The 18,803-nt window shown below is 42.6% G+C and overlaps 1 protein-coding gene across 10 annotated transcripts in view; it reads right to left on the bottom strand.

The window, feature by feature from the left end:
• Positions 1-18,803, bottom strand: part of MARK2 (microtubule affinity regulating kinase 2) — a 382,575-nt gene that overhangs the window by 333,481 nt on the left and 30,291 nt on the right. For 8 of the 10 annotated variants that reach the window (XM_075837215.1, XM_075837218.1, XM_075837217.1 and 5 more), the window contains exon 1: positions 6,526-6,918. The exons of the other annotated variants lie outside the window; for them this stretch is intronic. In XM_075837215.1, the coding sequence (XP_075693330.1) occupies positions 6,526-6,597 (72 nt within the window). In that variant the 5' untranslated portion in view covers positions 6,598-6,918. Of the gene's footprint in view, positions 1-6,525; positions 6,919-18,803 lie in introns of those variants that run through there. 10 annotated transcript variants of the gene reach the window in all.

Genomic DNA, 18,803 nt, shown 5'->3' with positions numbered 1-18,803 from the left:
TCGCAGAGTTTTTCTCTGATAAAGTCAGACATACCAGATTTAACAAATCTGGATTGGTCATTAAGGGGTTAAACAAATCGTTTATTTATAAAAGTGGAAAAGCATTAAAAAAAACGCAATAAAGAGAAAAAAAAAAAATTTGCAGTAAACATATCAACCCATAGAACAACATGTTTTTCACAGTACAATGAATGCCGTAAAAGCGTCAAAATTGCGGTTTTTTGCCTATTTATTCCCCATAAATATTTTTTTTTCCGTTTCCCAGTACATTATATGGTACAATAAATGGTGACATGAAAAACTACAATTAGTCCTGGAAAAAACAAGCCCTCATATGGCTATGTCGCTGAAAGAAAAAAAAAGTTATGCTTTGTACGGAAGAAAAAAAAAACAAAAATGAAAAAATTAAATTGGCTGCGGCGCGAAAATATTAAACGTATATCTTGGGGAGCTACCCCGGGGTCGACGCTACCTAATGCTCTGCCTGGAGATTGCGGCCCTGGGATAGCCCCTGACGTCACTGTCCATATATGGCACTTGCGATGTTCTGGCCGGGGACTGTTGAAAGCCTCTGAATTCACTGTCCATATATGGACAGTGACGTCAGGAGGTTTCCCCAGGTACAGCACTTCAAGTAGCGCTCTGCCCGGGGAGTTAGGGCAACGTTTCCCACTGTATGCCTATACAGTGTGATACGTTGCTACTGCCGACAGAAGAATAATGCAATGTGAATGAGGTCGCAGATGTATGTTGGCCGTACCCACCGATTTCGGCTGACCATCTGCCTTTTAAACCCCCTGCCGTTCCGGTGCTTCCTTCCGGTCTTTGTTTACTGAGCTGCAGGGATGTCGACTAGGGATGTCACGATACCAGAATTTGGACTTAGATACCGATACTTCATTTAGTATTGCGATTTCGATACCAATTCAATACTTTGCCAAAAGTAATAATAAAAAAATAAAAACATTCGGCGCGTGGTGTGACGATGAATTTAACCTCCACGTGCCTCACATTAATAGTAATTACCCCCATCATGTTTCTCAGTCATAATGGGTTAATATGTAAGGTACATGATGGGGTTAATTACTATAAGGCGGGATTCACACGACCGGGTCGTTCCCGAGCCCGAGTGTCGGCCGGTAAAATCGGCCATTTTGCCCGGCCGGTTTGCATAAAGTTATGCATCCGTGCCGGGCCGGGCAGATCCGGACAGTGACATCAGCGGCAGCTCCTGAAGGGGAATCCCCATGTGTTCGGGGATTCCGCATCAGGAGTTTCCCCTGATGTCACTGCCCAGATATGGACAGAGACATCAAGCGCTCTGTCCAGGAGCGGAATCCCCGAAAACACGGGGATTCCGCTCCTTCAAGGAGCTAAAGTGCGGCTAGCACATAGCAGAGCGGGGAGATACCTCCCCGCTCTGCTATAGTGGCGTCGCTACAGTAGTAGCAGCCGCAGCAGCAGCAGCTGCTGCTACTACTACTACTAGCGGCGCCATCGAAGGTGTCGCCGAGCCAGGGTGCTTTTAACAAGCAGGGGAAGGGAGCCAGCGCAGCGCTCCCTTCCACCTGCTGTACACCCCGGCCCTGCAACACAGTGTACAGCGATGCCATTCGTCAGAATGGCATCAACTCCTCCTCCTCACATGCACTCTGCGCTGTGAGGAGGAGATAGAGCGCAAGCGCCGGGAAACCCGGCCATCACTCGGAACACATTCCGGTGATGGCCGTGTAATACCCGGCCCCATAGACTTGTATGGGAGCCGGGCGGCCGGGTGCCCGGGCAAAGATAGAGCATGTCCTATTTTTTGACGGCCGGATTTTCCGGCCGTCAAAAAATCGGTCGTGTGAATAGCCCCATTAGGGGTCTATCATTCCTAATGCAGCCGGGTGCCGGCCGATTTATGAACGGCCGGCACCCGGCCGGGAAACCCTGCCGTGTGAATGAGGCCTTAGTGAGGCACATGGTGGTTAAATTCATCACACCTCGTGCCCCACAATAAGTGATAGAAAGCAGTTTTTATTTTTTTTTACAGCGTACAAATCATAAATTATGCAAAAAAATGGTTGTGCAGGTTATTACGGCCGCGTCAATACTGAATGTGTATATTTTATGTATTGAGACTTATTTTAAGGTTTATTGTAAAAAAGGTGTATGTGTATTTTTTTATTTTATTTCACATTACTTTGTTTTTACTTTATTTTTTAAACTTTAATGTACTGGCATATATCTATATTACAGTACATTAGCCTGTGTACGGATAGTACACAGGCATTTGTTAGGACATACCTCAGTATGCCCTAATAGGAAATATGGTAAGACAGAACCGGGGTCCCTCAATCTCGTCACAGGAATTCCCTGTGACGCGATCCAAGGGGCATCCCCCCCTTCTCATTTTCCCCTGAATGCTGCAGTCCGCTGTGATTGCAGCATTCACGGGAATAACGGCGGAGATGAGGTTTATCCGATCTCCGCCAGCGGGGCTGCGGCAGTGTAATACAGCCATTGCGCCGCTCCTGACAGGAAGTGCGTGCGTGGTCAGCATGAGGAGTTGCAGCAGTCGCTGCAGTAATGAGCGGCGGTTCAGGCACTGAAGACAGAACATCGGGGTGTTTTGCAGCGCGCCTCAGTGCCGCCGCTCATAAGTGCAGAGCCGCCCGCATCATCCTGACCCCGTGCACTTATCAGGACTCAGGAGCGGGACAATGACTATTGCACCGCCGCAGCCACGCTCTCATACATTCATGTGTTACTATACTTAGCTGTGCGGTCGCACAGCTAAGTATCGAAATACAGGAAATAACGGTATTGAACCATTTGGGGATGCAGAGTATCGAAACGTGCATCCCTAATGTCGACACATGTGAATGCTGCAGCCGATCACTGGTCTGCAGCCTTCTAGAAGTTTATAGATAAATTGACAACTGGGTGTACCTTTTGGGGGCATGTCCCTACACAGAATGACACAGTCCAGTCAATGCTCACAGCGTCATACTGTAGGGACACGCCACTTTGACAACTGGTTGTAAAAATTCCCCTTAATTTATTAATAACCTTCTAGGACGACTAGGAAAAGTGAGTGAGTGTGTGAGTGTGTCGTAAACACTACGCTTTTTCCTCAATGGATAAATTTCAAATCCGCAACGCTTTAGAGTAGCAGTAGTGTGGGCGAGATTTAAACCAATCTCGTCCCCACACTGCAGGAAAAAAGGACACCGGAAAAAACGCACATAAATTGACCTGCTGTGTGGTTACTAAAACCGCAGCTTTTCTGTTGCAGGTTTTCCCAGTGAATTCAATGGGGTGCTTAAATTCGCAACAAAGTGGTATGTGTTGCGATATTTGCGGCATTAGTGAACCCGCCGCAAAAATCGCAAGTAAGAAAAATAATAAAGTTATACTAACCCAGAGTTCCCTGCCTCTTCCCCAGTCCGGCCTCCCTGGATGACGTAGCAGGACATGTGACCGCTGCAGCCAATCACAGACTACAGCGGTCACATGGCCTGCAATGTCATCCAGGGAGGCCGGAGCGGGCATCAGAGGAGGGAGGGGGTAAGTATCTGCGATAATTTACACAGCGGAGTTTACGCCCGAAAAACCGCACCACAGTGTGGTGCGGGTTTTCAGACGGCATTCCATCCGGTGTTCAGGGCGGATAAGACCATTAACAATGTTTCCGTCACCATTTAGATCATTGGGGAGGTTAACAGAAGCGAAAGCTTTAGTTTGCCTTTTCGTTGAGGGGTTAACCCGACGGAAACCGCTGACAGAACCCCTCAACGGAAAGGGCAACGCTGATGTGAACAGGCCCTTACATTGTAGTAAGAACCTTCATTATTCATTTCCAGTGGATAAAAATTGTGGACATACAAATGTAGAAATGTAAAAAAATAAAAATAAACTGTCTAAGGCCCAGTTCAGTTTTTTTAGAACGGATTGACGAGGAAACTGCGTCAGATTCAGCGCCAAAAAAACTTCTGAACGGCTGAGGCGGTTGTGGCTTAACGACTGAGTTTTTTTCCCCCCCGGGGGAAAAAAAAGCGACATGTCCTTTGTTGCTGTGGTTCCGCCTCTGACCTCCCATTGAAATCAATGGTAGGCAGAAAAAGCCTTTTTCGCTGAGTTTTTTTGCCCGCGGTGCTCAATGGCCGTGGGCGAAAACCGCAACAAAAAACCATGGAAAGAAAGTGCAGGCAGGGCAAAATCTGCCTCAAAATTCCTGAAGCAAAATACTCAATGTTAACTAGGCCTAACAGAAAAATTGTCTGTTGCCCAGAGCAACAAATTATAGTGGAGGTTTCATTTTTCAAGTGCACTATAAGGCTCTACTCACATCTGTGTCATGGCTTCTATTCCTAACCCAAGACGCTCTGCCGGATCCATCCTTCGGCATATACTAATTGACTCCATAACTTCCAATGAGGCTCTGAACGTAAATACAGCTTAAAGCATAACTAAACTTTTAAACTGTTGTCATGTCAATGACGTCAGAAATTAAGTGTGACTAAATTATTATTATTTTTTTACATTTTTACATGGCATAGCGACATGTCAGAAGTTTTGATCAGCGGAGGTCCGATCACTGAAACCCCCACCAATTGCTAAAACAAGGCGGGTGAGCGCCTTGCCACTTAGTTTACAATTGGCTTTTCTCAGAAAGCTGAGTGAGTGGTGTATGGATTTAAACTATCTATTGTGCCCGTACATTGATCGGAGGAAAGCTGATCAGAAACTAAGCGGCACAGCTCTACTGCGTTTTCATTTTAGTAATCGGTGGAGGTCTCCGTGCTCAGACCCCCACTGTTCAAAACTTGTGTCATGTCACTATGCCTTGTGAAAATTTTAAAAAAATTACATTTATTTAGTCACACTTTAACATAGAATGAGTACCGGCAGTGTTTTCTTAAAAGCTATCTATGCACCTGTATTTCCTAAAATCATACAGTTCGGGAGAGTGAGGACAACTTCTGTACAACGCTGCGGAATAGGTTGGAGCTATATAAGTAACACAAGTGAATAAATAAATATTTAGCATTTGTTTACATCCAGAAGATATAGCAGGTATGTCACCTGTCAACCAAAACTGGCGTAAATTATAGTGCAATAGTATGTCAGCTCATAGTTGGCACATATTGCACATTTCGTTGCACGGACAGCCAGAGATTAACTTAATTTATTCGGGGGCAAGCGCCTCTTGATAAATGAGGTGCATTTTACTATAGCGTGTTTCAGATTAACGCTATGTTCACATCTGTGCTAGATTATCAATTATTCTGTTCCTTCATAGGAACAGAATAACGAGGAAAAGAGAAAATCGCCAGATCTATTGCATGGCCGCACTATATTGGCCAGGAAAAAAGACGGCGGCATCTGTGACGGTGGAGCCTAATCCTGCAATGGGAGAACAGAGTCAGTTGAAATACTGGATAACCCCTTTAAAGGGGTATTTTCAACCTAAACATTTATGGCATTTCCACAGTACATGCTATATACACGTCTGATAGAAGTGGGTACGAGCTCTGGGACCCACACCTATCTCCAGAACCAGATCGAGAATAGATGTAGCGATATGGAAGTTAGAGAAATAGCTGGGCCCACTTGCTTTATAAAGTATGTTCTGCTGTGACTCCAGAGATTATGTTCCCACTGCAGGAAATAACTGATGCCCTACGATTCTAACATCGGGACAAAACTTTATGAAAATGATGGCATCCGACGTCAGTCTTAAAAGGTGTCATCGTTTGCCCGACTGAAGGTGTCCTGTCAGGACTGATCATTTTTAAATTAATGCAGGAGGCAAAATCAGAAATCTCTATTAGTCATCAGGCTAATTTATTTTTACGTAATGCTTAGGGTAGAATTAAAGGCTTTCTAGGTCCATAAAACTCGTAGACTTCCATGTCTAAAATGATGGAAAGAGTTACAAATTATTTTACCATAACAAAACGAGTATTAAGAACATCTGACCAGATACTCCAAGTTTAGCATTGCAGAATAGCACTTTTCTTACTATAACTGATTGAGGCCTACATTGCTAACGTTTACGCTGTTGGAGTCATTCAGCTCAGCTTTAAACAGCTACCATATTAGCATAACATATACTTAGCAAAACAAAAGTAGTAATTTTAAGTCGAACATACCAAGAACTTAAGTTATAGAGCAGAAGTTTAATAATTAATCCAGCACACAATGGTACAGATTGGTAACCAGATCATACAAGTCTACAAGACACTAGTTATCCAAAGTCAAACACTTTCCTAACACTCCTAAGAGATAAGCCCAGCTAATGCTTTTTTCCACAACACTTTCCATATTTAACGGTTACGGCAGTAATGTGTATATAACATTTATAAGATATTGTATGCATCATTAACATTCATTGTAACTACCACATGCTTGAGACAGCTTACAAACTAACATTAAAGAAGCAAAAAGTGACCACTAACAATGCTGAACGAATAAAAAGGCAACACCACAGAATTTCATATAACAAAATAACTCTACTAAAAGATAAGCGTAACAAACCTCAAGAGAAAGCAGTGGGCTTGTACAGGAGTCAGGGTGATCACGACGCTTTGCTGCTATATCCTCTAACATGTTTGGTTATTGTCTTTTTTTAATGAATCCCTCTCATGTAGATAAAAAGGCTGTAGCCAGATTGTCGGATTTTTTTTTTCTTTTAATCCGTCAGTCCAGACTTTGCGGCAGGGGAGGTACACCTACTTGCTTGTTCACGTTCTCTTCTTTACTAAACTAAAAAGCAGGAAGTTACCACCCTGAAGTATCACGCAACAAGGGAGGAGAGCCTGACCTGTCCCCTCCTCGCTAGGGCAGGTAAAGCTGGTGAGACAGAAGCTGACATCATGGCATTTTATGCGAGTGCACAGCTGAGAGGATGCAGTTCTCATGAACCTAAACTGCTAGAGTGAGAGAAAGGTAATTCTTCCTTTCCCAACCCCCTCAACCAAGCAAGTTCTGCTCCTCCTCTTCCTATAGAGGACACTGACGCTGTGCCTTTCCTGACTGTTGCTTCTTCTTGTGCAACAGAGCAAAGAGTAAACTGGGAGGGAAAGACGGAATAATCTCCCTTCATCTAATTCCCCCGCAAACAATTCCCACAACACGCCATGCACTTGACAGCTTCAAGTCTTATAAAGCGAACAGCAATAAATACAGCAGCTTTCTTATGTCACAACAAAATCTTGTGGAAAGCATTTATATATGTAGTAAGTAATCTAGGAAATAAACCACTAAAGGCAAACACCTTCACATTGGAATAGGTTTCTGCCACCAGACCCTCCATGTGAATACATGGAAACAGAACGCAACACGTCTATAAAAAAAAGAAAATAATATATTTTAGGAAAAAAGACGTTGCCGTTTAAAGACAAACTATGGCTTTCCACTTGAGAAATAAAGTTTAGAAAAGGTCATTGGGTTAATAGGATAGAAAGGTTTAGGTAACCTTAGCACTTTATTATAACATGGCCATTGTCAATACAGCCTTACAGAACAATGAACACTGTTTTGCATTTGCCATAAACCATTATGAAGACCATAGAGCTATATAGTAGGTTATTTGCTGCCTCCCTCTTGTTCTAAAGAATGCTAGAATGAAAGTTCCCTGCCCCCCAAACATTACAGGAGAAACCAGTAAAACAACAGTTTAAGTAGTACAATCCTACAAAGGCCGGCACAGATCAACTGAAAGAAACTGTAGTTGAAATACGGATTGCGCAACTTTCTATAATTTTGGACATTTAATATAAGTAAATGATATTCTCAATACACAAATGCGACATTATTCCTGAGGGTCGGTGTACGGACCCGGAGCTTATTAGACTTGTTACTCCGTGTGCTGCTGGGAGACAACACTTTCTTCTCTAGTAGTGAATACAGCAGGCAAGCGAACATGCCATATATTTCCATTTGATGATTACATGAGCAAATTAAATATCAAATGTGCTGTCGTATGAAATGGGAAACACATAGAGGAACAGTATGGGCCCATTACACTTTAGAGGAGCGGTGTATGTGGTCATCCGGGGCCCTAAAGGTCAAGGAGTCTCTAGGGTATGTTTACATGTTATGTAGACATTGGAATCTTCATACAAAAAATGTGGTCAAATTCTTCAATGTGTTTTCGCAAGAGAAACGGACAGGCTGCAGATTAAAAAGTCGCACTGCTTTTCTGCTGATTTTTTCCAATGTGTGTATGAGATTTCTTCAAATTTCATGTACTTTGCAGCTATTGCAATAGGCTCCGGAATTTCCACATAGAGAATCCGGACGAAAATTCCACAGTATTTAATGCTACATACCCTAAAAACAGTGTCCAGCATATATAAATTTACTAGACTAGTAACATATCCCAACAGCACTCACAATAAACACCCAAAACAATTACACACAGTGTGCAAGCATAACTTTCTCAAGGCTATGCAAATCCCTGACTAGAGACCTACTTCTGGTGCCTAAGGGTCTATTCAAAGGTCACGGTCAAAACACCCATATTGTTAGGACTCCATCACTTATCCACCATTAGTGGTACTACACTATGGGGAGATGTGTTAAAACTTGTGGAGTAGCAGGTAGCATAACACCTAATTTTTCAGAGGCCCCAAGCAAAATGAAAGCAGTGGCCCGATTGGTTGCCATGGGCAACTACACTTTTCCACTGTATAAAAATCCGTTTATGTATCTAAACTCCAAGTTTTGGTTGTCCTAAGATTGCTAAATTGTTTTTCTATGCACACATATAGACTTTATTCAATAGGAATTGAAATATTTTTTATTTTTTTTCTTTAAAACTCCGTATGTACTCAGTGGTTTCCATACGTACAGAGAAAGGTCTGCATGGAGTGGGGATATTCTGGGTTTCCACCAACAACCCAAGCAGGCTTTACTGATGGACCAGGTTCACTGCATGTTTGCTTAGGCAAGGTTCAGATACCATTTTAAAAAGTCAAGCTAAAAATATAGCCAGCCGCATGCAACTGTATGCCCGCCAGATTATATATAAAAAATAAAAGCACACTAGGCTGGCTGTGATAAGTCGGGATCTTGCAGCCCAAACTATATTGAAAGAGCACATATAAGTAAAAAAGGACACCCTTTTCACAGGTTTGCCCATTAATGTACATGCAAGTAATCGGCAGAAAATAATTTCTGCACAATGCCATAAATGTACGTCATGGCGATCTCACAGCACGACGACTGTGCCCGCACGATTACCAGCAGGAGTGTGATTGTGATTAACAGCCGATCTAATTGCCCAGAATTGTAAAAACTTTGAACCCGGCATATGGATATGCCATAAGTGTAGGAGATGGAAATACCCATTTAAGACCAAAATGGTCTTGGTTCTTAAGGGGTTAAGGTTTATAGGCACATCAGCCTATACGTTGGGAGTTATTCCCACCATATATGCCAACAGTACTTCACAAACATGGCGTGAACCAGTCCTTAGAATGTTACGTAAGATTTTCAGTAAGAGCCAATTGATGCTACGCAGTTTTAATTTAGTCTGTGTGCTATTTTTTAGCCAATAGGAGGAGTGGAGCCTACAGGCAACAGAGGCATGACAAAGTTGTACGAGTCTCCTCTTTTTTTGGATTCATTCCTAGTTTTAGTTACAAAAAAACCTGCACCAAAATGCAAATAGTGGCCTTCTGGAAACCTGAGCAGTGGCTCAGGATTGAGCACTTCATAGTTTTTCATTCTTAGTCAATGGTAGTCCATCTGACATAAGAAGATCCGTTTGATTGGAATTCCCTTTTAAATTGATAAAACAAATGCCCGTAACTCAGAAAAGCTCAGTGCTCACTAACAAGAGGTCACCCACAGGTTGACTACATTGTGTTGTGTCACTACTAAAGTAATAGTTTAGAAATTAGAAGACCAAAATGCTTCCTGAGGCCAAGTGCACACACCAGATATCTTCGGTTGTGGAAATGGCCTGAAATACTCCGTATTGCAATGGTGAGGTCAGTAGCAAATGCAGATGCGGCATAGTGTAGATCTAAAAATTTGCAACAGGTCTTCAAATCTGCACAATTTTTTCCCACGGCCTGTAAACAGGGTTTTGTAAAACCCCACTCACCTGCATTGCAATTTTGTATAATACGCACCTAAAATCTACAGGAAATACTCCACGTGTGAACAAGACCTATTGTGTCATAACTGGGAAATGTCCAATATTTCAAAGATTAAAGTCAAGGGTATAGATGTGTATTTCCAGCTAAGGGAAGACATTAACTGGTTCCCGACCACGGGCTGTGTATTTACGGCCTAGCGGTCAGGGTCCTTAAAATCCGAGCCATAGACTTTTTACGGCTCGGGTTTTAACTTGCTGCCCGTGCGATCGGGCAGCTGAACGTCGGGTCTCCAGTAATCAGTGACTGCCAGGAACCCTGAGGAGAGGAGAGGATAGAAGCAGCTTTCGCTGCTTCTGTCTTCTCAGATTTCTTTTACACAGCGCTCAATGAACGCTATGTATAGGAATAGAGGCAGCGGCCGCACCGCTGTCTATTGGTCCCGGTGATCATGTGACTAGTCACATGATCGCCGGGTGTCGTTAGTGACAGACTGCTGCTGGGTCTTACTAGACCCAGCACAGCCCCATTAGTGACAATAGTCACTATGAGAGGGCCGATTTCCCCTGTAAGGCCTCGTGCACACTCCAGACACCGTTCTCACGGCCATTTTTGACGGCTCCGTGTGCCCGTTTTAGCGGCTGTGTGCACTCCCGTGTGCACTCAGTGTTTCCGTTTCCGAGCGCTGAGCATGGTACTGTCCAGGGTGCTGAAAGTGATAATGGGCTGCACTAATCGGCGGTAACTTTCAGCACCCTGGACAGTACCATGCTCGGCGCTCTGAAATTACAATTTAAATGAAATTAAAAAAAGGTTCATACTTCCTTTCCTCCTGTCCGGCCTCCAGGAATGACGTTTCAGCCATGTCACAGCTACAGCCAATCACAGGCTGTAGTGGCGGTCACGCACGTCAGAAGGCCGGCCTCCAGGGATGACACTTCATCCCACGTGACCGCCTCTGCAGCCAATCACGGGCTGCCGCTGCCTCTGCAGCCAATCACAGGCTGCCGCATCATACAGGAAGGTCGGACTGGAGGAAGAAGAGGGACTCGTGACCAAGAAAACTACCGGGTACGTATGAACTGCTTTTTATTTTATTTCGGCTGCCGATTAGTGTAATATATTTGTAATGTATTTCTGCCCCCCCGGCCATTGCTAGGTAACGGCTCCGTCATACACGGACGGCACACGGATGCCGTCTGTGTGCCTTCAGTTTTTGACGGTCCCATTGACTTGCATGGGCCTCAAGGTCACGGAATCTCGGACCAAAGTAGGGCATGCTCTACTTTGGATCGGAACGGAGCAACGGGACCGTCAAAAAAAAAACTGAAGTGTGCATGGCCCCATTGAAATGAATGGGTCAGGGTGCTAGCCCCAGTTACAGTGGAAAAAGATGGTGTAGAAGAAGTCCCCCAAAAGGTCTTTTATGACCTTTGAGGGACAGACCATAGTAATAAAAAAAAAAAAAGAAAAAAAAAAAACATAAAAATACCCAGCCCAAAAAAAAGGTTGCGCCTCCCCCGGCAATCATTGTCGTAACGCTAGCCCTGACCCAATTACCCTAATATAGACATGTAACATTAAAATTTACGGTAGACAATGACGATCACAAATAAAAAAGGTCTATTTTAGGGTAAACCTATGTTATTACTAAAAAATAAATTGCTGAAAAGTAAAAAAAAAAAATAAATATTTTTTTACTATTACTATCTAACTAAGCCTAAAAATTCTAAAACAGCAAAAAGGTGTATAAAAAAAAATAAAATAAACAAAATCACAAAAAAAAAAAAAACACGTCGCTAGCCCAATTAAAAAGTTATAGCCATTTAACTAACACGTGCTAAAAATGGCTAAATGGTGTCTGGTCCTGAAGTCTCAAAATAGACCGGTCCTGAACTGGTTAAAGGGGTTTTCCCACACCTATCTTTAGAACTCAACCACACCCCCAGGGAGGCCCTGGCACCAATTTCAAGGGCTTATTTAAACACACAAGTCAGCTACACCATACACTTCATAGTCTCATGTTCACTTGATACTGTTTCCCCAAAACACGTTGTACCTCAAGAGACACCTCTTTTTTATGTACATTTTATTAGGATCTATTGTTTTAGACAAATTATATTTTTTCCAAATAAAAGTATTGCGCCTGTTGCTTTTTTACAGTTGATCCCACCTGGTTCCCATTGTTATTACGCTTTTTTAATTCTTCTGTTCCTATGACGGAAGTGCTTGAGCCATTGCATCCCGGACACTAACGACGCAATTGGCTTAATAAGTTCCGTCAGGTTTCAGTGAGGGTGTCTGTCGATTTACTGGAAGAAATAGCACAGCATGCTGCGCGATTTCTTCCAGGATTTTTCATCGGAACTGCAGAGGCCCCTTATGGGGCATCCGACAAAGATGTGAACAAAGCTTAAAGGGAATGTGTCGCTAGAAAATATATATATATATTTTTTTGAGTTAAACAGTTAGTGTATACATGATTAGACATTGTTCTAATTTTTTCACAAGTCAGGAAATATTATAAATTAGATTCTAATTTCTAACATTTCCCTGTGCTTGTCACTAGAGGGAGCAATTCCCAAAATTGCAGCATTGGCATGTGGTAAAGCAACCACATTGCTTTATGCTGCAAAATTTGAGAAGACACACTCGCTCTAGCGTCCTCAAACAATCCCCCCGCCTTTATCCTGGCTAGTGCCAGTAGAAAGGAGGGGATTGAATGTTCAAACCTCCTACACTGTGTGCCGCCATTTTTTGAGCGAATACACAGTGTAGTAGGCTTACATACAGTGGTTATAAAACAAAAAACACACACAAACATGACTTACCTGCTCCTGCCGCCGCCTCTCCCTCCGGTCGTGACACATTGCCTTTAAAGAGGCTCTGTCACCAGATTTTGCAACCCCTATCTGCTATTGCAGCAGATAGGCGCTGCAATGTAGATTACAGTAACGTTTTTATTTTTAAAAAACGAGCATTTTTGGCCAAGTTATGACCATTTTCGTATTTATGCAAATGAGGCTTGCAAAAGTACAACTGGGCGTGTTGAAAAGTAAAAGTCCAACTGGGCGTGTATTATGTGCGTACATCGGGGCGTGTTTACTTCTTTTACTAGCTGGGCGTTCTGATGAGAAGTATCATCCACTTCTCTTCAGAACGCCCAGCTTCTGGCAGTGCAGATCTGTGACGTCACTCACAGGTCCTGCATCGTGTCGGCACCAGAGGCTACAGTTGATTCTGCAGCAGCATCAGCATTTGCAGGTAAGTAGCTACATCGACTTACCTGCAAACGCCGATGCTGCTGCAGAATCATCTGTAGCCTCTGGTGCCGACACGATGCAGGACCTGTGAGTGACGACACAGCGTGATCTCTGGATAACACGGCTGTGTCTGCACTGCCAGAATTTGGGCGTTGTGAAGAGAAGTGGATGATACTTCTATACACAACGCCCAGCTAGTAAAAGTAGTAAACACGCCCCGATGTACGCACATAATACACGCCCACTTGTACTTTTCAACACGCCCAGTTGTACTTTTGCAAGCCTCATTTGCATAAATACGAAAATGGTCATAACTTGGCCAAAAATGCTCGTTTTTTAAAAATAAAAACGTTACTGTAATCTACATTGCAGCGCCTATCTGCTGCAATAGCAGATAGGGGTTGCAAAATCTGGTGACAGAGCCTCTTTAAGAAAAACTTAGAATAGGAAATTAAGATATTACAGCAGTGTAAACTATACAAAACATCAGATGCTCACAGTAAATTCGGTTAAGCATGTACAAAAAAAAAACAGGAAGCAAAAGGAGTTACCTAAACATATGCTGGCCATAGACATGTCAATTGAAACAACGTCAACCTTTTAAGCAGACGATCGTTTTGTCAGTTGGGTGCAGTCTTTCGGTACTGCAGCCGAAAAACAACCGATAATGGTTTGTAAATTGTATCTGTAATGTTGGATATTTTTCGTACATAAATCTGAAGTGCTCATTTTGTGTAATTCATTTGGCTGAGCATTCATACAAGTATATATAGAATACCTCCGGACACTGCCCCCACACAGTATATTGCCACCATAGTGCTCCCCACACAATATAATGCCCCATAGCTGCCCCCACATATTGCCACTAAAACTGCGCTCCACAGTATAATGCCCCCATAGCTGCCACCACACAGCCCCAATAATGCCTAATAAAATACATACTCACCTAACCCCGTTCCAGCGACAAGTGGAGTAGATCCCTCTGCTCCTTCGGTCTGTGCGGCTCGGCGCAAGACAGGCGAGATTACATCACTGCATCGTGCCTGTCTGCACTGAGCTATGCGCGTCTGGCGATATAGTGATTGATATAGCAGGGACCTTACGGCTCCCTGCTCTAACATTGGATTCAACTGTATCTGAAGAAAACAAACTTTTTTGAAAAAACAAAAACGTGCAAGATGACATTTGTTAATTGCGCTGAATGTCGGTTTTGTTTTTTTCTTAGAATAATTGCATGTATATCTATTAAAATCCAATTATTTAAACTGCAAAAGTATGAAACTTGCTTAATGGGCCCCCAGACACTATAAGAGCTTGTACTTTGCGTTTGGACAGGCAGAAATGCAAACAGGTTCTACTGCATATTAAAGCAGGAAGTGGCACACTTCCTAACTACATACTAGTGTCACATCAGGGTGTATCCTTAATCAAAAGATAAAAACCCATCTAAGTCACGTCAGAAAATCTTGACAGATCTGCAAACAATCAGATGCCTATAGTGCCTGGCAGACCCCAGCAGGGAGCTGCCACTATGGGAAACAATATTGGACAGCCTGGGTTTTACATGTCCTATTTTACCGCTAGAATAAGCAATGCCAAATGAGTCAGCCAGTCACTGATCTTCACTTCCAGCTGAAATTACATGTTTAATCTCCATAGTTGGCTATAGAATGACGAAGCTAGTTAACCCCTTAACGACCATGCCTTATTTGGCCTTAATGACCAAGTACTATTTTTTGTACTTTCACGGTCGCATTCCAAGAGTCAAGAGTTTATTTTCCCACGGGTCGGATACACTGCGAAAAAACTGTGCAAAAACCGTATCCGACCTAGCAGCACCTTCCGTTTGGGAAAAAAAAAAAAACAAACAAAAAAAACAAAACCCCATTGTAGTGCGGTTTTTCGGACGTAATTTGCACTGCGTATAAACGCTTATGCTTACCCCCTCCCTCCTTTGACGTTCGCTTCGGCCTCCTACGATGACATTGCTGGCCATGTAAAGCTGCAGCCTGTCATTGGCTGCAGCAGTCACATGGGATGAAAAGTCATCCCGGGAGGCCAGACTGCAGGAAGAAGGGCGTTCTGGGTAAGTATAATTGAAACAAATTTTCTGGAGTTGCAATTTTTGCGGCGTAATCAATGTGATTACGTGGCAAAACTTGGATCTCTGTTGCGGGTTTTGAAACCCCATTAAGTTCAATGGGAAAAACCCACAACAGAAAATCAACAAAAACGCAGCATAAATTGACATGCTGCGGATTTAAATTCCACACCACAGGTCAATTTATTAACGTTTATGCAGTGTGGGCATGAGATTTACTAAATCTCATCCACTTTGCTGCGGAAATTCCACAGCGTTTACATTACATGGGAACCCGAGCTAATAACCCTTTTAATTTGTTTTTGTATTGCCACATTTCGAGAGCCGTAACCGTTATTTTTCCAACAATTGGGCCATATGTGGGCGTGCTTCTTGCGGGACAAGGTGTAGTTTTCATTAGTACTATTTTGGGGTACATGGGATTTTTTGATAAACTGATTCTTTTTTTTGGGGAGGGAAATGGGAAAAAAGGAATTTTGCCGTAGTTTTTTTGTTCACCCAGCGGTTTAATGTGTTAGAGTTGTTCCGATCGGAGCGATACCATATATCTGATTAATTTTTTTCACACTTACTAAATTAAAACACTTTTTATGGGGAAAAAAAAAAGTGGATTTTATTTGTACTGTAATTTAACCCCTACCCGCAAGAGTCAGTAACTATACGTCATCACGGCAGGTTACTTCCCACACGAGGACGTATCGCGGTGCACACTGTCGGCGACATTGTGCACCAGGAAGTCAGCGGACTCTTGTCGGCCAGCGGTCCTTTGCTGCGGATTTTGGCAATTAAGCCCTTAAATGCAGCAATCGGTTGCAATAGCCACATTTTAGGGGTTTCTAGAACATCGTCTGAAATCGTGAGATTGCCGATAGCATGCCAAACAATGGCCTCCGTGTGTGCCATGGACGGAAGCCTATCAGGACCAGCTTCCTGGTCATTATAGGCTTCCTGTCAGTGACAGGAAGTCACTGTCGTTCCCGATATGCACACGGTCGGCAGTTCAGCTGTCACCGACAGTTGACACTCCAGTGTTGCCGATCAGCGGCTCACCGCCGCTGATTAAGGCAATTAACCCCTTAAATGCATTTAGGGGGTTTGTAGCACATCGGCAGCCCCCATGCAATCGTGGGGATTGCCATGGAAATCGTAGGCCAGACAACGGCCTCCGGGTTTGCCATGTATGGAAGCCTCTGGCTGGTCCTCATAGGCTTGCTAACAGAATGACTGATGTCACTCTGACAGTCGGAATACATTACACTACCTAGGTAGTGTAATGTATTTTAGCCGTGATCAGTGAAATTGTAAAAAGTAAAAGTTACTAAAAAAGGTAATTTTTTCCAATAAGTCTTTTATTATAGGAAAAAAATGTAAATTAAAAAAAAAAAATTAAACCGTTAAAAAAAAAAAGTACACATATTTGGTATGACCGCGTTTGTAACGACCCAAACTCTAAAACTTATTTTTCCAGGATGGTGAACAGCGCAAAAATAAATTAAAAACTATGCCAGCATCCCTATTTTTTAGTCACCACCCCTCTCAAGATATAGAATAAGAAGTGATCAAAAAGTCGCACGTACCCCAAAATAGTACCAATAAAAACGAAACACCCGTCCCGCAAAAAACAAGCCCTTACACAGCTTTTTTGACTGAAAAATAAAACAGTTATAGCTCTCAGAATACGGTGACACAAAATATTTATAATTTTATAAAAATATGATTTTATTGTGCAAACTCTGTAAAATATATAAAAAAAAACCTATATGCATATGGTATTGCCGTAATCGTTCCGACTTGCAGAATAAAGTCAAAAGTAATTTATTGCGCACGGTGAAAGCCGTAAGAAAAAATTAAAAATGGCAAAAAAAAACGATTGCCATAATCGGGAGAAATTGCTTTACAAATGTTGGGGTGCTTTTTCTCCTTTATTCCTTGTAAAAATGAAAAAAATTCTATGTTTTAGCTGAAAAAAAAAAAAAAAAAGTATATTTTGATCTTCATAGACTAATTCAACTAAATTCTGCAAAAAAAAACAAAACTGTGGGGTCAAAATGCTAACTGTACCCCTAGAAAAACGCCTTGAGGGGTGTAGTTTCAAAATGGTCACTTTGGGGGGGGGGGGGTTTGATTGTTTAGGTACCACAAGACCTCTTCAAACCTGACATGTCTAAAATATGTTCCTGAAAAAAAAAAAAAAAAAGGAGGCCCCAAAATCCTCTCGGTACTCCTTTGCTTCTGAGGCTGGTGCTTCAGTCTATTATCACACTAGGGTCACATGTGGGATATTTCTAAAAACTGGAGAATCTGGGCAATAAATACACCGCGTTCCAAATTATTATGCAAATGTTATTTTTTGCTACGGAAGGCACGGTTCTTCTTTTTGTACCACGGAAGAAAGTGGTCAGTCAAACTCTACGTACTTTGCAGAGGTCATTTTCACACCGTCAGGGATCCTAAAGGGGCCTACCAGCTCTCTCCCCATGATTCTAGCCCAAAACATGACTGCCACCTCCTTGCTGACGTCGCAGCCTTGTTGGGACATGGTGGCCATTCACCAACCATCCATCTGGACCATCCAGGGTTGCACGGCACTCATCAGTAAACAACACGGTTTGAAAATTAGTCTTCATGTATTTCTGAGCCCACTGCAACCATTTCTGCTTGTGAGGATTGTTTATAGGGGTGGCCAAATAATAGCTTTATGCACACTTGCAAACATCTGGAGGATCCTACACCTTGAGGTTCGCGGGACTCCAGAGGCACCAGCGGCTTCAAATACCGGTTTGCTGCTTTGCAAAGGCATTTTAGCAGCTGCTCTCCTAATCCTATTAATTTGTCTTGGCAGAAACCTTCCTCATTATGCCTTTATCTGAACGAACCCGTCTGTGCTCTGAATCAGCCACAAATCTTTTCACAGTACGATGATCACGCCTAAGTTGTCTTGAAATATCCAATGTTTTCATACCTTGTCAGCAGAGAGATCCTTTTTCTTTCCCATATTGCTTGAAACCTGTGGCCTGCTTAACTCCTTAATGACCGGGCATGTTTGTACCTTAATGACCAAGCCAGATTTGTCAAATCTTGTATGTCTGACTTTATCAGAGAATAACTCTGTGAAAGTTTTGAATATCCAAGTAATTCTGACATTGTTTTTTCGTCACATGTTGTACTTTATTTTAGTGGTAAAAGTAGACTGATACAATTTGCGGAAATTAATAAAAAAATAGAAAAATTGAAGAAATTTTGTAAAAATTACCATTTTTCCCTATTTTTAACTGCAATATGTCCCATATGTACACACACTGTACATTTTTTTTTAATTAAATATATATTTCCATCTCTTTACTC

This window comes from Rhinoderma darwinii, chromosome 9 (genome assembly GCF_050947455.1).
Source record: "Rhinoderma darwinii isolate aRhiDar2 chromosome 9, aRhiDar2.hap1, whole genome shotgun sequence".
NCBI classification, from domain to species: domain Eukaryota; kingdom Metazoa; phylum Chordata; class Amphibia; order Anura; family Rhinodermatidae; genus Rhinoderma; species Rhinoderma darwinii.
The sequence above is the reverse complement of the archived record's forward strand: the minus strand, read 5'-3'. Positions and strand labels throughout refer to the sequence as shown.